The 14,826-nt window shown below is 46.3% G+C and overlaps 2 protein-coding genes across 13 annotated transcripts in view; both read left to right on the top strand.

The window, feature by feature from the left end:
• The window catches only part of DNAJC18 (DnaJ heat shock protein family (Hsp40) member C18), a 37,278-nt gene extending 31,985 nt beyond the window's left edge, over window positions 1-5,293 (top strand). For all 3 annotated transcript variants that reach the window (XM_081500957.1, XM_081500956.1, XM_081500958.1), the window contains exon 8: window positions 1,966-5,293. In XM_081500957.1, the coding sequence (XP_081357083.1) occupies window positions 1,966-2,090 (125 nt within the window). In that variant the 3' untranslated portion in view covers window positions 2,091-5,293. The remainder of the gene's footprint in view (window positions 1-1,965) is intronic.
• Window positions 5,294-9,927: 4,634 nt separating this feature from the next.
• On the top strand, window positions 9,928-14,717 carry SPATA24 (spermatogenesis associated 24). Of its 10 annotated transcripts, XM_081500973.1 has the most exons (8): window positions 10,153-10,203; window positions 10,304-10,432; window positions 10,616-10,698; window positions 11,137-11,202; window positions 11,431-11,561; window positions 11,647-11,717; window positions 14,360-14,462; window positions 14,566-14,717. In XM_081500973.1, the coding sequence occupies exons 4-8, from the start codon at window positions 11,137-11,139 to the stop codon at window positions 14,693-14,695; spliced, it is 501 nt and encodes a 166-aa protein (XP_081357099.1). In that variant the 5' UTR covers window positions 10,153-10,203; window positions 10,304-10,432; window positions 10,616-10,698; the 3' UTR covers window positions 14,696-14,717. The 10 variants fall into 10 exon arrangements, with proteins under 10 accessions (XP_081357090.1, XP_081357089.1, XP_081357099.1 ...); XM_081500972.1 differs by having other exon boundaries at window positions 10,153-10,432; window positions 10,662-10,698; XM_081500967.1 differs by having other exon boundaries at window positions 10,153-10,432; window positions 10,662-10,698; window positions 14,551-14,717.
• The last annotated feature ends 109 nt before the right edge of the window (window positions 14,718-14,826 follow it).

The following is a 14,826-nucleotide window of genomic DNA, read 5'->3' as shown; positions in this document are numbered from 1 at the left end:
GAAAAAAATGTTCCCTTTATTCTGCCCCTGCCAAAGATTTTGTTTTTCCTTAGAAGGTACTGAATATTAACAGAACTTGTCAAAAGTAACATATTCATTGAGTTGACCTTTTGTTCATTGAAGTACAAAAGGATTCAGTGGCTATCTGGAGAGGTTTCTCCAACCATGATCATGGGAGTGTGGGGCATGGTTCCTTGAAACACTGTCCTTGTGCAGGGTCATTGCTCTGGAGCAGGGTTCTCAACCTTTGGAGCATGTTTTGAGAAAGCATTCATATATGTGCACACATGTTTTCCTTCATCAGCTTATTATAGTGGTTGTCAGTGTAGAAAATAGAATCACTAGCCCTTAATGTTTTCTGGAATGAGATTTCAGGCAGTGAGACATTTGGATAAGGTCAGTAACAAAACAACCTAAGGAATCATTTCAAGGAAAATCTGAGCCACAGAATCTGCTTCACATACTGGTGTAGCTGTGACTCCAGAGGACCACAGAACCCTCTTGAACAGGTTTCCCACAGGCCGAAGCAGCCAGACAAATGGAATCAGTGCCCATCTCTGGTGGAACAAGGCAGCAAGGGCTCTCATTTGGGTGTGTCCCATGATCCTCCACAAATCCGCATCACCCGCGAGGATGCCCATGCCAAGGCAAGCTCTGGCTGGCACGCAATGCAGGCCCCACGCCACGGGGTGAAAGCACATGGTTCTGGAGCCTAGGAGACTTGCTGCTTGCCAAGCAACTGCTGGGCCAGGGCCTGGGCTCCGAGCCCCTATTGTAGAGGGTGGGTTTTCATGCATCCCCACCCCTTGCCCTAAAGTCCTGCACTTAATCTGCACTTTGGGCCTTACTTGGTGTAAATGGAATTATTGTGAGCAGAAATGCCAGTATTTTGTGTTGATAGAGACTTATTCAGAAACCAATGCCCATTGTTCTCCATGGCAAAGTATTAAGTCCTGTTTCCAGTCAGTTTGCTGATTAATCAGACAGGTGCTTCTTGTTCACCAAGAAAAACAAAATCTGTCAGCAAGATGATTAAGAATGATAGGCATATTTAAGAATGATTAAAATAGCATTTTCTCAAGTATGGGCCTTTAAACACTGAGTAGCTATCTGCTGTTGAAGCTACACAGGCTCTCCAAGCATGCCTTCCTGTTAATACACAACACGTCTCTGGAGGTTCTCTTCAGGCATTCCTTCCTCAGAGTGTCTCTGAAACTATACAAAAGAATAAAAAAGAGAGGTAGCCAGACCACTGCTGAGTCCGGGAGGACAGCAAAGATTATATTCTGGTTAAAAATAGAATGACCTTCTCCACTATGAGGAGAAAATGAAATACATTTTGTCAAGGAGATAGAGGTCACCAGATCCAGATGATTTCACTTTTAAAAGAGCCCAGCTGCCTTTGCCCTTTGAGTCAGGGGCCCCCCATGTGGTGAGGGCATTAAGGACGCAGCCAGCAGCCTGGGCACCTAGAGCAGGCAGGCCCCCAGAGGAGGGCTCTGTGTCCGTCAGCGCATGTGAGTTATGCTCCAGCGACTCGGGAAGGATGAAGCAGCTGCCTTTGTTTCAGATGACAGGAATAGGCGATCTGACTCCATTCTCTCCCAACTGCCATCTGAATACCATTCGTAGGAAAGCCTTGAAACAGAGTCTCCTCTTACTGCACACGTGCAGGTTCCCTAAGTCTGGTGCCAAATGTTCTGTTGATAAGAACTAAGTCCAGTGCTTTTGTAATGGAGCACAGATACTGTCAGACTCCAGGATCACAGGTGTCCCTTAATCCTCAGCACCTGGTGTGGTATAGCTTCCTGATACATGTTTCTCGAGTAAATGAGTTTTTTTCTTAAACTTAATCGAAAGAAAAAGCATTAAATAAAGTAAAAGGAGCTTTGCTTCCAGAAGTATTGAAGTGAAACAAAGGAGCCCAACTCTCTTGATGAATTGGTTACCTCTTTTATCTTTCAGAGTCGGAGTTGACCAATTTGGCAGGATTATACAGAGATGAACGATTGAAACAGAAAGCAGAATCGCTGAAACTTGAAAACTGTGAAAAACTTTCCAAACTTATTGGCCTACGCAGAGGTGGCTGAGAGGCTGATAGTCTTCCGCAGGCTCAGGGTTTTGCTACGTGTTATTCTGTATGTTCCTAATTCCATTTTATAATACAAAATTAGGAAATGATGAACATTTCACAATTTGCTAACTTTGTTTGGTGGGCAGAGTTGGAGGCGCTTCAGCATGGAGCCAGGCTTGTCATCACAGAATCCATCCTGGGAGTTGGCTTCAGGAACAAGGGGCAGGTTATCTAAATTCACAGCCAAGCATTAGATCCAGCCCCCTGCGCCGTACCTACCTGCCTCTAGGAATGTAGTTCAGGGCATCCCAGAGCAGATTCATATTTTCTTCCTTCTTCAGTGAAGTCTCAATACCCAGTCATTCCTAGGCTTAGCCAAAGCAGCTTAATATTGGTTGTTTACAATGTGCAACGAGAATTATACCTCTCCTTTTGTTAGAGTCATCTCCCCACCAGATGCAGTTGTTGTTAACAACTCAGCTTTCCATTTTCAAAGGGGAATGCAGAGAAACGCAAACTGTTGTCCACAGTTTTCCATTTGCCTAATCTCTATTCAGTTACTGGCGTTAGCAAACTACCTGATTTCAGTTTATTTTACTTTCTTAACCCTCTCTCTTACAGAGGGCCCAGAAATTAAGAGTTACTGAGTAAACAGTTCAATGGACACACAGAAACAGGGGCCAGGGGTGAAGGTAAAACGCAAGTCTGAGTCTCAGCTGTTCAGTGCAGTTTCCCTAGTCCATCATAGAACCCAGAGAATGTTCTTTGTCATTTTTCCTTGCAGCATCACACTTGAGCTGAGTCCCTATACCCCATAGAGGTACAGTGGTCAGACCTAAGAGGAGGCATTCCCACCCAGCCAGGCTGCTCAGACCTAGAAATAGAGAGGAAAGACCCTTAGTCTATGGCTTTGGGGCCTGGCGGGATCTGGCGTTGGCCCAGCAGTCACTTTGTTTAACCCAGTGATCTGTGGTTGTGATAGAAGATACTTTTTTCATGTAGTCAGTGTCCATTAAGTGCCTGGTATGGATGGGAACATCGGCCCAGAGAGGCTGCATGGTTGACCTGGGTCATACAACTGGTTGTGGCAGAGCTAAATGGTAGGCTGATTATCAAGTACAAAGTGAGTGCACATCCCCCTTGCTCAGGCGATTCTAGCCATATTGGTAAAAGCAGAAGCTTTCCCAAGGATGCCCCTCCTGCACCACCTCCCAGCCTGGGACCTGGTATCCTTTCTATGGCAGTCCTGCATCCACTCAGCACACCTCACTACACCACTTATACCAAACAAAAAGAGGCAACTCTCCCCACTGGTGACAAGGAAGAGGGAAGCTGTCGCCTGGACTGTATGGTTCTGGGACTTCCTGTGGAGGTGAGCTACAGGACTGAGCTGCCCAGATTCTATCATGAATCTGAACCTAGAAGGATCAGTAGGTGACTGTAGTCAACACTCCATGTTTTTTTCAGGATGGAAGAAAAGTTCCTGTTGCAAGGATAGTCTACATTAAAACTCATTTCCAGAGTAGAGTTTCTCCTTTCAGTGGCAGAGCCATGATTTAAGCAGACGTATCTGGTGTGGTTCCACCTAGGGGCATCCTGCAGGGTCAGAAGATGAGTGCAGAGGTAAAGAGTGGGGCTTTGGTGGCTGGTAGGGGACACTTGCTCAGTTCCAGGGAGGGAGAGCAGCTCCAGAGATGGCCAAATTTTTGTCACCCAACTAGGTCTATCTTCCTGGGTTTAGGGGGACTTCCTTGTTCCCCTTGGAGTGACTGAAGGGATTTACATGGTAAAATGTGCCTGTGAGCCAGATGGGCTGTAGAAAGTTGTTTTCCTATACATACAAAAATCAAAGCTCTACTTTCCCCAGCCCCAACCTCTGCTAGAAAATGGGCCATAATTAAACTGACTCGACAGGTTCAAAGTCCCTGCTCTAGGTGCCCATGAATAGTGTAGTCACACATTTTATGGATTTCATGGCAGAGATGAGTTATCTGTGATGATACTAAATACAGGCAATACTAACTCACTTCATTAGATGTCAGGTCTATTGTCTGTTTTTATAGCACTGATGGTACTGTTTTATTTATTACCTAATAGACGACAACACTCACATCTGGTTTTCCTCAAGGGGATGGTATGTGCTTTGGATTGAAGGATAGTTTAATCTATTTGGTACTGTCCAGCATATTGTTAAACTATAACTTCCTGGGTTGCATTTTTAGATGGGTTGTTTGCATGGTGGTAAAATAAGCGTTTTCCTCTTGCCTACATCATTTGGAAGGTTTTATCATATATAAACTTCCTAGTTATGGCTTATTCTTGCTATCAGAACTTGGCATGCAGCTCTTGACTATCTTTGTGAGCATGAATGCAGACTGGAGACGGGTCTAAGAGGTAGGGCTTGAGGCTCAAGCAGAAAACGAAGCTCTCAAAAGAATGGAAGTGCCTTCTGTGGTGCATGATCAGCAGTGAGGAGGGTGGGATAAAAACCCTTCTCATTACAAAGGGCACTACAGTTTGAAGGCATCTGTGTCCCCAGGTTAGCAACCCTGGGGTTCATCTGCTCAAACTAGAAGGCTTCTGAACTTCCTTGATCGCCTCCAGGCCTCACAGTTTGGGAGAAGTGACCAGTAAGAAAACACCATTGCTATTCTTTCTGTTGGAAACTGTTAGAAATTATGCTGAACTCCAAACCCCACATGGAATCCAGCAGCCTGGCCAAGCTATGTGTTATTCTCATTTAAGTCCTCACACTCAGGACTGGCTTTGTGAGGAGACACTGTTGGGATTCCAGAGCTTTCTGTTATGAATGGCCACACATGCGAGTTCTTTGTCTGCATGCACTGTTCCTCACAGGAGCTAGCGCTTAATTAGTATTTATTTTTTATTCATTTAAGGTGTAAGCTTAGTGTCCTAATATATTTTTGGAAAGGACCAACTTACTATACATCTTATTTTTTGAGCCTGCATTGTTGATACATCGTGCAGTGACCACCGAGAAACTATATACCTATGTGTTAGATATTGATTACATCATTTGCATCACACTGAGTATTTATAATTAAAGATGTGAATGTTCTGTGACCAGAACCAGGTTTGACACAGATGGAATCAGCTTATGATGGAGTGAGAATCCTGAAAAATCTGGTCACCTGATCCACAGCATCTGGACTGAGTGTATTTTAACAGAGAAAGAAATTAAATGATTTTATATTAAAAGAACGGCTTTATATTTTTCCTTTGTTCTTTTACCTTTGCCCATGGCACTCTTAGGTCCTGCATATTGCCTGACTCCTTGGAGCCACTCAGGACTAGACTAGACAAGAGCTCTTGACCTCTGCTCCAGTGTTCCCTCATACATCAGTGGAATTTATTGGTGTTTAGAACAATAGATAGCATTGGTGACGCCACCAATTCAATATCTGTTTTCCATCGGATATCAGCAGCTGCAGCTTATTACAACCAACAGACACATCAAACTACTTAGCATCTGAACATCAGGTGTTATCCCAGTTCCTTGCTGGTTTTGTTCCTCATGGTCCTGTTAGGTTAGTCTTGGCTTAGAAATACAGGACATTGTTAATGTAATAGTAATACCTTTCATGTGAAGAAAGATTAAGATGATATTCAATTCAGCAAAGATGGAGAACTTACTATGTGCCAGGTGGGCTGAGCTTTTGGGATGGAGATCAGTAAACAGTGAAAGCCAGCACCACAGCTCCTGGAGCTGTCATCTAACGGAGGCCAACTAGACAAGGGTCCCCAGTGGGATGAATGTCAAAGGGGGCACCAAAGGAATCTATAACAATGGGACTTAATCCAGGATGAAGGATCAATGAAAACAATTCTGAGGGAAAAGAGACTTGAAATGTAATCATCCTTACAGAGTGCAGTGATTAAAAATGGGGATGGAAGCAACACCGTTGAAATGTTTCCATTTCCATGAATAGCACCACCATCCATCCAAGAAAAAAGTCAAAACCCAGAAGACTTTGTGTGGTAGACTTTTAAATTTGGTATCCTCCAATGGATCACACCTAATATTCATGACCTTGTGACCTCTTTCTGACCTAGGCTGGCCTTGATCTTTAACCAATAGAATGTGGCAAAGCCAGCAGCTTCCATTTAAGTCCTACCACCCTGAGACCACTAAGCTAACTGCATGGAGAAGCCATCCAGAGGAGAACCAAACAACTGAGCTGGCAGCAAGAACTGAATCCAGACACGTATCATCTGAGCCAAACTGGTTATGCCACCCCTGCAGAAATGAGCTCCATACTAAGCCCAGTTCAAACTGCAGAATCTTGAGCAAGTAATACACCAGCTACTGTTTTAAGCCATTACATTTTGTAGTAGTCTGCAGCAGTAGACAACCAAACACCTCAGCTCCCTTTCCCCATATCCCTTCCATTGTTAAGTCCTATCAGTTTTACCTCTAGGACATCCCAAATCCATCTACTCTGTCTCCTCTGATACCATCTGACTCCCAAACTACCATCCACTTTGACAGAAACCACTGCAGTAGTTGCCTAAGTATAAGTAGTCTCTGTGCATCTACTCAGAGTCCTGTCCAATCTGTACACCTTGCTGCAACCAGAGATATATTTTCAAAGCATAAATTATAGTATAACACCCTCTTGCTTAAAATATTTCAGTAGCTTTCTTTTGCCCTCATAATAAGAATCAGTAAAGTCTTCAGCATGGCCTAATGCTTAACAAGGCTCTACCAAAGTTTCTGGCCTCTATCCTTGCACGTCCTGTATTTTTTTTTTCTGCCATACTAACCTTTTAGTTACTACACTCTGCCAACCTTTTTCCCCCGAGGGACTTTGTATATACTTTTCCCTCTTTCTGGTACCCTTTCCCACTTCCCTGCCCCTGCCTGCCTTTGTTAAGTGCTTCCTGGTTACCTTAATAGGTTTCATTCAGCTCAAACATCTTTACCTTACAGCCTTCCCTGACACCCAGGCTGGGCTAAATCTCCTTCTAAATTACTCTTTCCTCTTTTTCTTGCTTGAATAATGACTTAAATTGGGATTTATTTGAGTGTTTATTTGATTATTATCTGTCTCCCCCATTTGACTAAGTTCCAGTCTGGTTTTATCTGAACTGAACCTTGAAGGAAATGACATGACAACTGTCAGGACTTCCTCTGGAAGTGCAGCTCAAATTCCCTGAAACTACTCCCATCAAAAGGTAGGATGTGTCCCCTCTGCTTGAATCTGGATTCTGTGGTTCCTTGAACCAATAGGATGGGGCAGAAATGACACTAACCCAATTTTTAGGCCCAGAGCTTAAGAAACTGTCGTCTCTCATTTTGTCATTTTGAGGGTTTATTGGCCGCAAATTCAGCTTGCAGGATCTTAGTTCCCTAACCAGGGATCGAACCCAGGTCACCAGCAGTGGAAGCGCAGGGTCCTAACTAATCACTGGACCACCAGAGTATTTCATCACTTTGGATGCTTTCTTTTAAACCCAGTCACGTGCTATAAGAAAGCCCAAGCAGCCCGTGGAGAGGCACCAAGAACCCTGGTCGTCATAGAGCAGAAATAAGTTTTCACCATTGAACTTTGCCCAAGCTGAAGATTTCTGAGCAAAATGACTTTTTTTAAGCTGTTAATTTTGGGTGGTTTGCTAATAGAGCAATAGATAACCAGAACATCAACCAGGATGACAGCCCTGTGAAGAAAGGCAGTCCTTCCTGGAGCAGGATCACAAAGCTATCTGTGATGTCATATTATCCTGAGCCTTGCTGAGCTCCAGCTGGCGAGGAACCTGTAGTGTCTGTTGACACAGAGTGGGAGTCTTTGGCAGTCCCCAACCAGAGTGACCATCCCGGATCAAGTCCGTGCTAGTATGCCATGGGCCTGGATCCAGGGTTCTCTCTTGCTCACTACTTCCCACCCCCTAGGAACTGGCTGCAGGAACCTATTTCACTCCAGGGTTTTGCCCTGAACATGGAGAGCAGCTGGTGGAAGTGATCTTTGAGTGGCAAGGGACATCAAGCAGCACCTCGTGAAAGACCCTAGAGGGGAGAGCCTCAGGGATTGCTGCCCCAGAGCAATATACAGCTTTGTCCAGGGTGATTCAGAGGAACATTCGCATTTGAAACACAAAGTTCCAAGAGGACTCTGTCCTGAGGTACATAAAATCACAGAGCACCCTATAGGCCCATGATAATCCAATACCACAGCCACTAGCCACATATGGCTATTTAAATGTCAATTTTAACTAATTAGAATTTTTATTAACTATTTAAAAAGCACTCCTCAGTCACATGAGCCATATTTCAAGTGCTACCAAGCCACGTGAGGCTAGTGGCTGCTGGCACTGGACAGCACAGAACATTTCCATCACAGAAGGGTCCATTTATGACCTTAGAGATTGATCCACAGAGGTGGCCTTACCCTCAAGGACATCAGAACAGACACAATAAAAAAGGAAAGAAAAAAAGGGAAAAATAAAACAAGGACTACCACTGGGAGATCCACAGGAATGACCATGTCTTGTCAGGTCACAACATCCAGCCAAAAAGAGATACCCAGGCAGCTGAGGAGAGCACCCTAAGTGACTTACCTGATATTTCAACTTCTCTTTATGGTCATTGACAACATTTTTTCCCAAATTCCTTCTTAATATAGTCATTTCCTACTTGGGAGTTTCAAATTCCATAACTTCAGAATCCATTATGTTCACAAAATACTGCATAGCATCATGGTTAAAAACATGGACTCTGAAATCAAACTGCCCCTGTCAAAACTCTGTTTCAGAGCTCAATAGCTTGGGTGACCTTGACTTACTGGGTTATTCATTCTCATAGAAACTACATTTTCTCATCTGTAAAATGGGGATATTAGAATCGAGTTCACAAGGTTATTATGAAGGTCACATGAAATAATACTAATAAGGCATAACAGTATCATGCAATAGTGAATACTTGATAAATATTAGTTCTGGTTTACCCCAAGCATAATCTTATTTGGGTTTCAAAACAAGCCCTCAACAGGGATTGGTGGGGATGTGTAATCATCTTATTCTTCCTTGCCTCCATTTTACAAGTCTCCTTCATGCCTGACTTCAGTTCTAATATCTTCAGACTCTTCAGGTTGCCCAGAGCCTAGTGCCAGAATATGAGGACTCTTATCTTAGATGAAGTCACTTTCCTTTTCTATTTTTGAGCTTCTCTTCATTGGGAAGCTCAGGTCCCCTAAGTACTACGTGTGTTCCTAAGAGCTTTGAAGACGGATCACAGGAGTCTCATACTATGAGGGAAATTCAGGGTTTAGAGTGGGATAAAGACACATGCAGGGGTTGTCGATAACTCTTGCTTCAAGGTCTTGTATGTAGTTTAATGGGTCCTGGGGGAAGGCTGTGGGCCGGTGTGAGTGTTGCCTGCTCCTCAGCCCTTGCTACTGCTACTGCTAAGTCACTTCAGTCGTGTCCGACTCTGTGCGACCCCACAGACGGCAGCCCACCAGGCTCCGCCGTCCCTGAGATTCTCCAGGCAAGAACACTGGAGTGGGTTGCCATTTCCTTCTCCAATGCATGAAAGTGAAAAGTGAAAGCGAAGTCGCTCAGTCGTGTCCGACCCCTAGCGTCCCCATGGACTGAGTAACAAAGACACCATATAACAAACGTGCAAATTCCCTATAAACCTAAATTACTAACGGTGCTGCAGGTTCTCTGCCCCAGGCGGCTCCTGTAAGAGAGCGACTCTTTTAAGAGGCGGGCCCCATCCCTGCAAACAAAGGAAGTCCCTGCCCCTGGTTGCCAGGGTGCTTTGTGGCGTCGCATTCTCATTGGTGGGTGTCAGCGGCGAGGCAGCCCGCGGCAGCCATTTCCAACGAGCTGGCGGGGGCGAAAGATGGCGACGCCCGTCGGGTGGTCGCAGGGGGGGTCGGGGTCGGTGTGTCTCGCCTTTGATCAACTGCGGGACGTGATTGAGTCTCAGGAGGAACTGATCCACCAGCTGAGGAACGTGGTACGCAGCCAGAGAGCTGGGGGAGGCCTGACTGGACGCCTACGTGGTGGGGGCGGGGCCAGGCCCTGTCCCAATGCCAGGGGCGTGCCGAGACCACATTGCCCACGGCGTCATCCGGAGGAGGCGGGGCCCAGATGTGTTCCGGCTGGTAGGGGTAGAGCCCAAAAGGGACTGTGTCTCAGGAACATTTACCCGGAAATTTTAGAGAAAACCAAGTTATTCTCTACTCTCTTTGCCTGGTTCTCCAGGGCCTGGTAGATATGGCAGCCTATTCACTGAGGTTCAGTTTCGCCGTTTCTAACTGGAGATGACTTCACTGTGTACAGATAACTATAACATCATCCCTATTGTGGAATCCCCTCCGCATGCTGAGTGCTGTAAGCTCTTCACATGTTGACTTAAGGCCTCCAACCCCTTTATGTCCTTTGCTTTTGCCTTGTCAATCAAATGCAAAGCTGGGGCAAAGCACTGGAACCACAAATTTCCTGAACATGTATGGTAAAATCATGGCCAAGTGGGATATATGATTTTTCTGTTTTGTTTTTTATCTTGATAAGAAGATGAGGACATAGATAAAACTGACTTCACATCTATTTCTCACTCCAGTGTTTGAATGCAGCTCTGAACACTGAATTACCTAAAGGTACCCAGGCCTTTCTGTTGACAGCTGGCCTTTACATGTGTGTTCTCATTATCTGGAACACATCTCTTTTCCATCCTTTTCTTCTGGCCCACCCATATTTAGCAGTCAGATATCAGGTTGACATCCCATATTTAGCAGTCAGATATCAGGTTGACATCCCTTCCCTTGAAGCAGTTCTGACCCTTCCCCAGGCTGAGGCAGAGGCCTCATGGCACACATCATGGTGGCCACGGTGTCTTCTCCATGAGACTTGTTCCTTGTGCATAGGACCTAGAGTTGAGCATCAGTGAATCTTGTGGAATGAACTCTCCCTTCCCTGGGCCCCCGTGTCATCGTACATGCCCTAGGCATCATCCATTATCAATCCCAGGCCCTGGTGCCTAGAGAAACCCCTCCCATCACAACCCCAGGCCCTCCCTGAGCCAGGCTCTGTTGCAGATGGTTCTCCAGGATGAAAATTTTGTCAGTAAAGAAGAGTTCCATGCAGTGGAGAAAAAGCTGGTGGTAAGTAATGGCCTCTGTTCGCTTCTCACCTTCCCCCATTTCCCAGGATCCCAGTGGTTGGGCAGTCCTTGAGCACTGGTCTCTGAGCGCCTCCAGCCCCCATAGTGAGGACAGAATCTTCCTGTGCCATGCCTTCTGTGTGCCCATCTGAGAAAGGGGGCTGATTAAGGGGGCCTAGGAGACTCAGCGTGGCTTGTGGTGATAAGGTCACTGCTGCTGCCCCTGCAGGAAGAGAAAGCTGCCCATGCCAAGACCAAGGTTCTCCTGGCCAAAGAAGAGGAGAAGTTACAGTTTGCCCTCGGAGAGGTAGAGGTGCTATCTAAACAGCTGGAGAAAGAGAAGCTGGCCTTTGAAAAGGCGTGAGTGGACCTTGGTAGTGGGGGAAGAGTTGGGGGTCTCATCTGCCCACCAGCCTTCCCACCTTTCCTTATCTCCTCCACTCAGGCTCTCCAGTGTCAAGAGCAGAGCCCTGCAGGAGTCCAGCAAGAAGGACCAGCTCATCACCAAGTGCAATGGTAGGCGGGAGGCCCGTGCTCCCTCCCACGCTTGCTTACATGGGCTTTTCCCTAACAGCCCAGTGCCTGTGTCCAGGGCAGGGTTTCACCCCAACTTCTGTCCCCGGCTGAGGATACAGGCCAGCCCAAGTGGGCCACACCTTCGCAAAGGCCTTCAGGGACCAGGCAGGCCACGGAAATGAGGGAAGTGGTTGGTGTACAATATTCTTCATGGCCATAAAGAAACGGGCTCGCTCCCATTTTTCTTGAAACATACGACCTTCTTAGTCCACCTTTTTGTTTTCCCACTTTTGGTGACTAATAGAAATAGTATACTTTACTCATAACTCTGTTTTCAGGGAAAGAATAGTCCTGTATGGAAGCTGACCCTTAGTCTGAGTGTTGGGGACCCAACAGGGAGAAATGGGGACTGTGGTAATGTGGAGAGCCATACTCCCTCCCAAGGGCCTAGCACCTCTGCTGTGGGAATAGGGGCCCAGTACTGTCAGATCTTTAAAAAAGAAACTGGAAAGCACATTCTAATGGAAGCTTTTCTGACTTTTTTGTGTTGGCACTAAATTTAAAAATTCAGAAATGTTTAAAGTATTGTATGGGCCAAGGAAAATGTGTCTGTGGGCCATTAGTTTTCACCTCTGCTCTATGAAGATGCCTGTGGCCACTTGTTGGCTCAGTTAGTGCTCTGAGTTTTGGGGCACTTTCGGTCAGCTATTCAGTGTCCTGAGACCTTAGAACCCCTTTTCATTTTCCCAGAATGCTAAACTCCCCTTACCTACTTTAAGAAGTAGATATGAATTCCATATGCAACATTTCCTTCATTCACTGCAGTGTTCATTTTGAGTAGACCAGAGTTCAAGCCCAAAAGAGGTTCAGGGTCTCTCCTGATGGGCCCCCACCTGGAGTCTTGGACACCCCCTACCCACCAGTGCAGCCTTCTCTTTTCCCTGGTGAGTACTCTCACTGGAAAGATGCCAGCAGGCTGCCATCTTGATCTGGCCAGGTGACTAACAAGCCTCATGGTTGTCTAAGGCAACCTCATGGCCTCATGGCCTCATGGCCCCTCTTGCAGCCCAACAGGCAGGCAATGCCTCCATACCCAAAGATGCTGTTCCCCTAGTCCTTCCCTTTTCCCTGGGCTTCCCCCTACTTCCCTTAAAGGAACCTAGGCTTCTTTCCTAGTGCTGAGGCCCTTCCTCTAGGACATTCCTAGAGATTAGCCATGGCCTCAGGGCTCTGCGTCTGCTTGTGGAAGGTGTGTGTGAGTCATAGGGGAGGAGCCTGGCTGCCTCCCCCCAAAATGTTCTGAATTCCTCCAGAAGGGCACAAGCCTTCACCTGAGCATATCTGGTGACCTGAGCCACCCCCTGGCCTGACTTCTAACCCCCCACACCTCCCTTTATGTGGTTCCAGATTGGTTTTACACTTACATAGTTCCTTATTCTTCTGAAAGTCTTTTCTAACCACTCATTGGGTGCCATTTAGCTCTCATTTAAGCTCTAAATAGCTCTCATTTAAGATTCAAACAAATTTCTGATGCTTTTTTCCCATAAGAACTTCATAAGCAATCAAATTGGATTCACTGGCTGACCTGGGGAAGGAGGTTCAATAGCGCTGGTCCTGTGACCCTGTGAGCCCAGGTTTTCCTTCTTTTCCTTCACCCATGTCTCTGTTCAACATATGCCATAACTTTTTACCAGATTTTCTCTTCTGAAACCTTAACTGCTTCAGCATTTTCAGAGCTTATGTTCTAGTTAATCTTTGTCTAGCCTTTAAAAGCTGTAGGATTTTCTTCCTTTGAGCATCAGAATTTTTCAGGGCTCCCTGAGGGACATTATGTAAATGAAGTGACCCCAGATCCCTACAGCCTCATTGGATTTTAAGCCAAGACACAAAACTCATCCTTGCATCTAATGAGCACTTAATCTGGGGGTAAGCTTTGCCACCACTATCTCCCTGGGGTCCTGTCTTCTCGCCTGAAGCCCTAACACAGGGCTGGGCATCCAGCTATCCCTCAGTGGGTGGGTGGTTTGCAGTGACTGAACTAGGTGATGTTTCTAAGACTTAAACTCCCAGGGGACATCTTGTTTATTCATTCCACAAATAAATGTATTGTGCATCTATTTAACACTATGTGCCAGGTACTATTTTAGGCCTTAGGGTTACAGCCGTGAATAAAACAAAAATCCTTGTGCTTGTGGACCTTAGAGGAGAAGACATGAACAAAACATGAGGTCTGTGAGATGTAAGTGCTAAAAGGGAAATAAAGCAGGAAAACGGGATAGGAAATATTGGGAAGTGAAGGGTTGTAGTTTTAGACTAGGAAGGGTCTCACCAAGGAGGTGATATCTGTAAAGAGCTGCAGGAGTTGAGGGCAGGGCTGACCATCTCTCTCCAAGGGCCTTTGGATGCCCACATGGGAGCCACCTGGTCCAGAATAGAGTTGTAAAGTCACTGACACATACCCCCACCCCATCGGGACTCTATAATAAACTCATCCTTACAAAGGCATTAGCAACTACTCTTGGACAACCCCTGGGTGGCGGGGGGTAGCCAAGTTCTGAAAAGACACACAAGGGAATGCCTTATCTCAGGAAGGAGCCCATGGGATGGGAACCCCTCCTCCTCCCTGCCTGTCTCCCCCACAGAAATTGAGTCTCACATTATAAAGCAAGAAGATATACTTAATGGCAAAGAGAATGAGATTAAGGAGTTGCAGCAAGTTATCAGCCAGCAGAAAGAGATCTTCAGGTGAGGGGTCTGGGCCAGGCTGGGGGTTGTTGATGGAAGTGGGGAGCCAGACCTCTGCTCCCTACCCTGGGCTGTCCCCCATGCCCAGCCGGCTCCGTTGCAGGAATCACATGTCTGACTTCCGGATCCAGAAGCAGCAAGAGAACTACATGGCCCAAGTGCTGGACCAGAAGCATAAGAAAGCCTTGGGGACGCGTCGGGCCTGGAGCCGCCAGCGTCCCAGGGAAAAATAAAATGGTTGTCGCCTTCCTGTTATCTGGCTGTAATGCCCAACCTCTGCCTTCTCTGCTCTGGAGGTCCCCATCCTGACCCTTCCTGTCCCTGTGGGTACTTCCCTCAGGCCTCACAGTGGCCTGGACCCCAG

The sequence above is a fragment of the Giraffa tippelskirchi genome, chromosome 6 (genome assembly GCF_054371585.1).
Source record: "Giraffa tippelskirchi isolate mGirTip1 chromosome 6, T2T-mGirTip1v1.2.pri, whole genome shotgun sequence".
Lineage (NCBI taxonomy): Eukaryota > Metazoa > Chordata > Mammalia > Artiodactyla > Giraffidae > Giraffa > Giraffa tippelskirchi.
The sequence above is the reverse complement of the archived record's forward strand: the minus strand, read 5'-3'. Positions and strand labels throughout refer to the sequence as shown.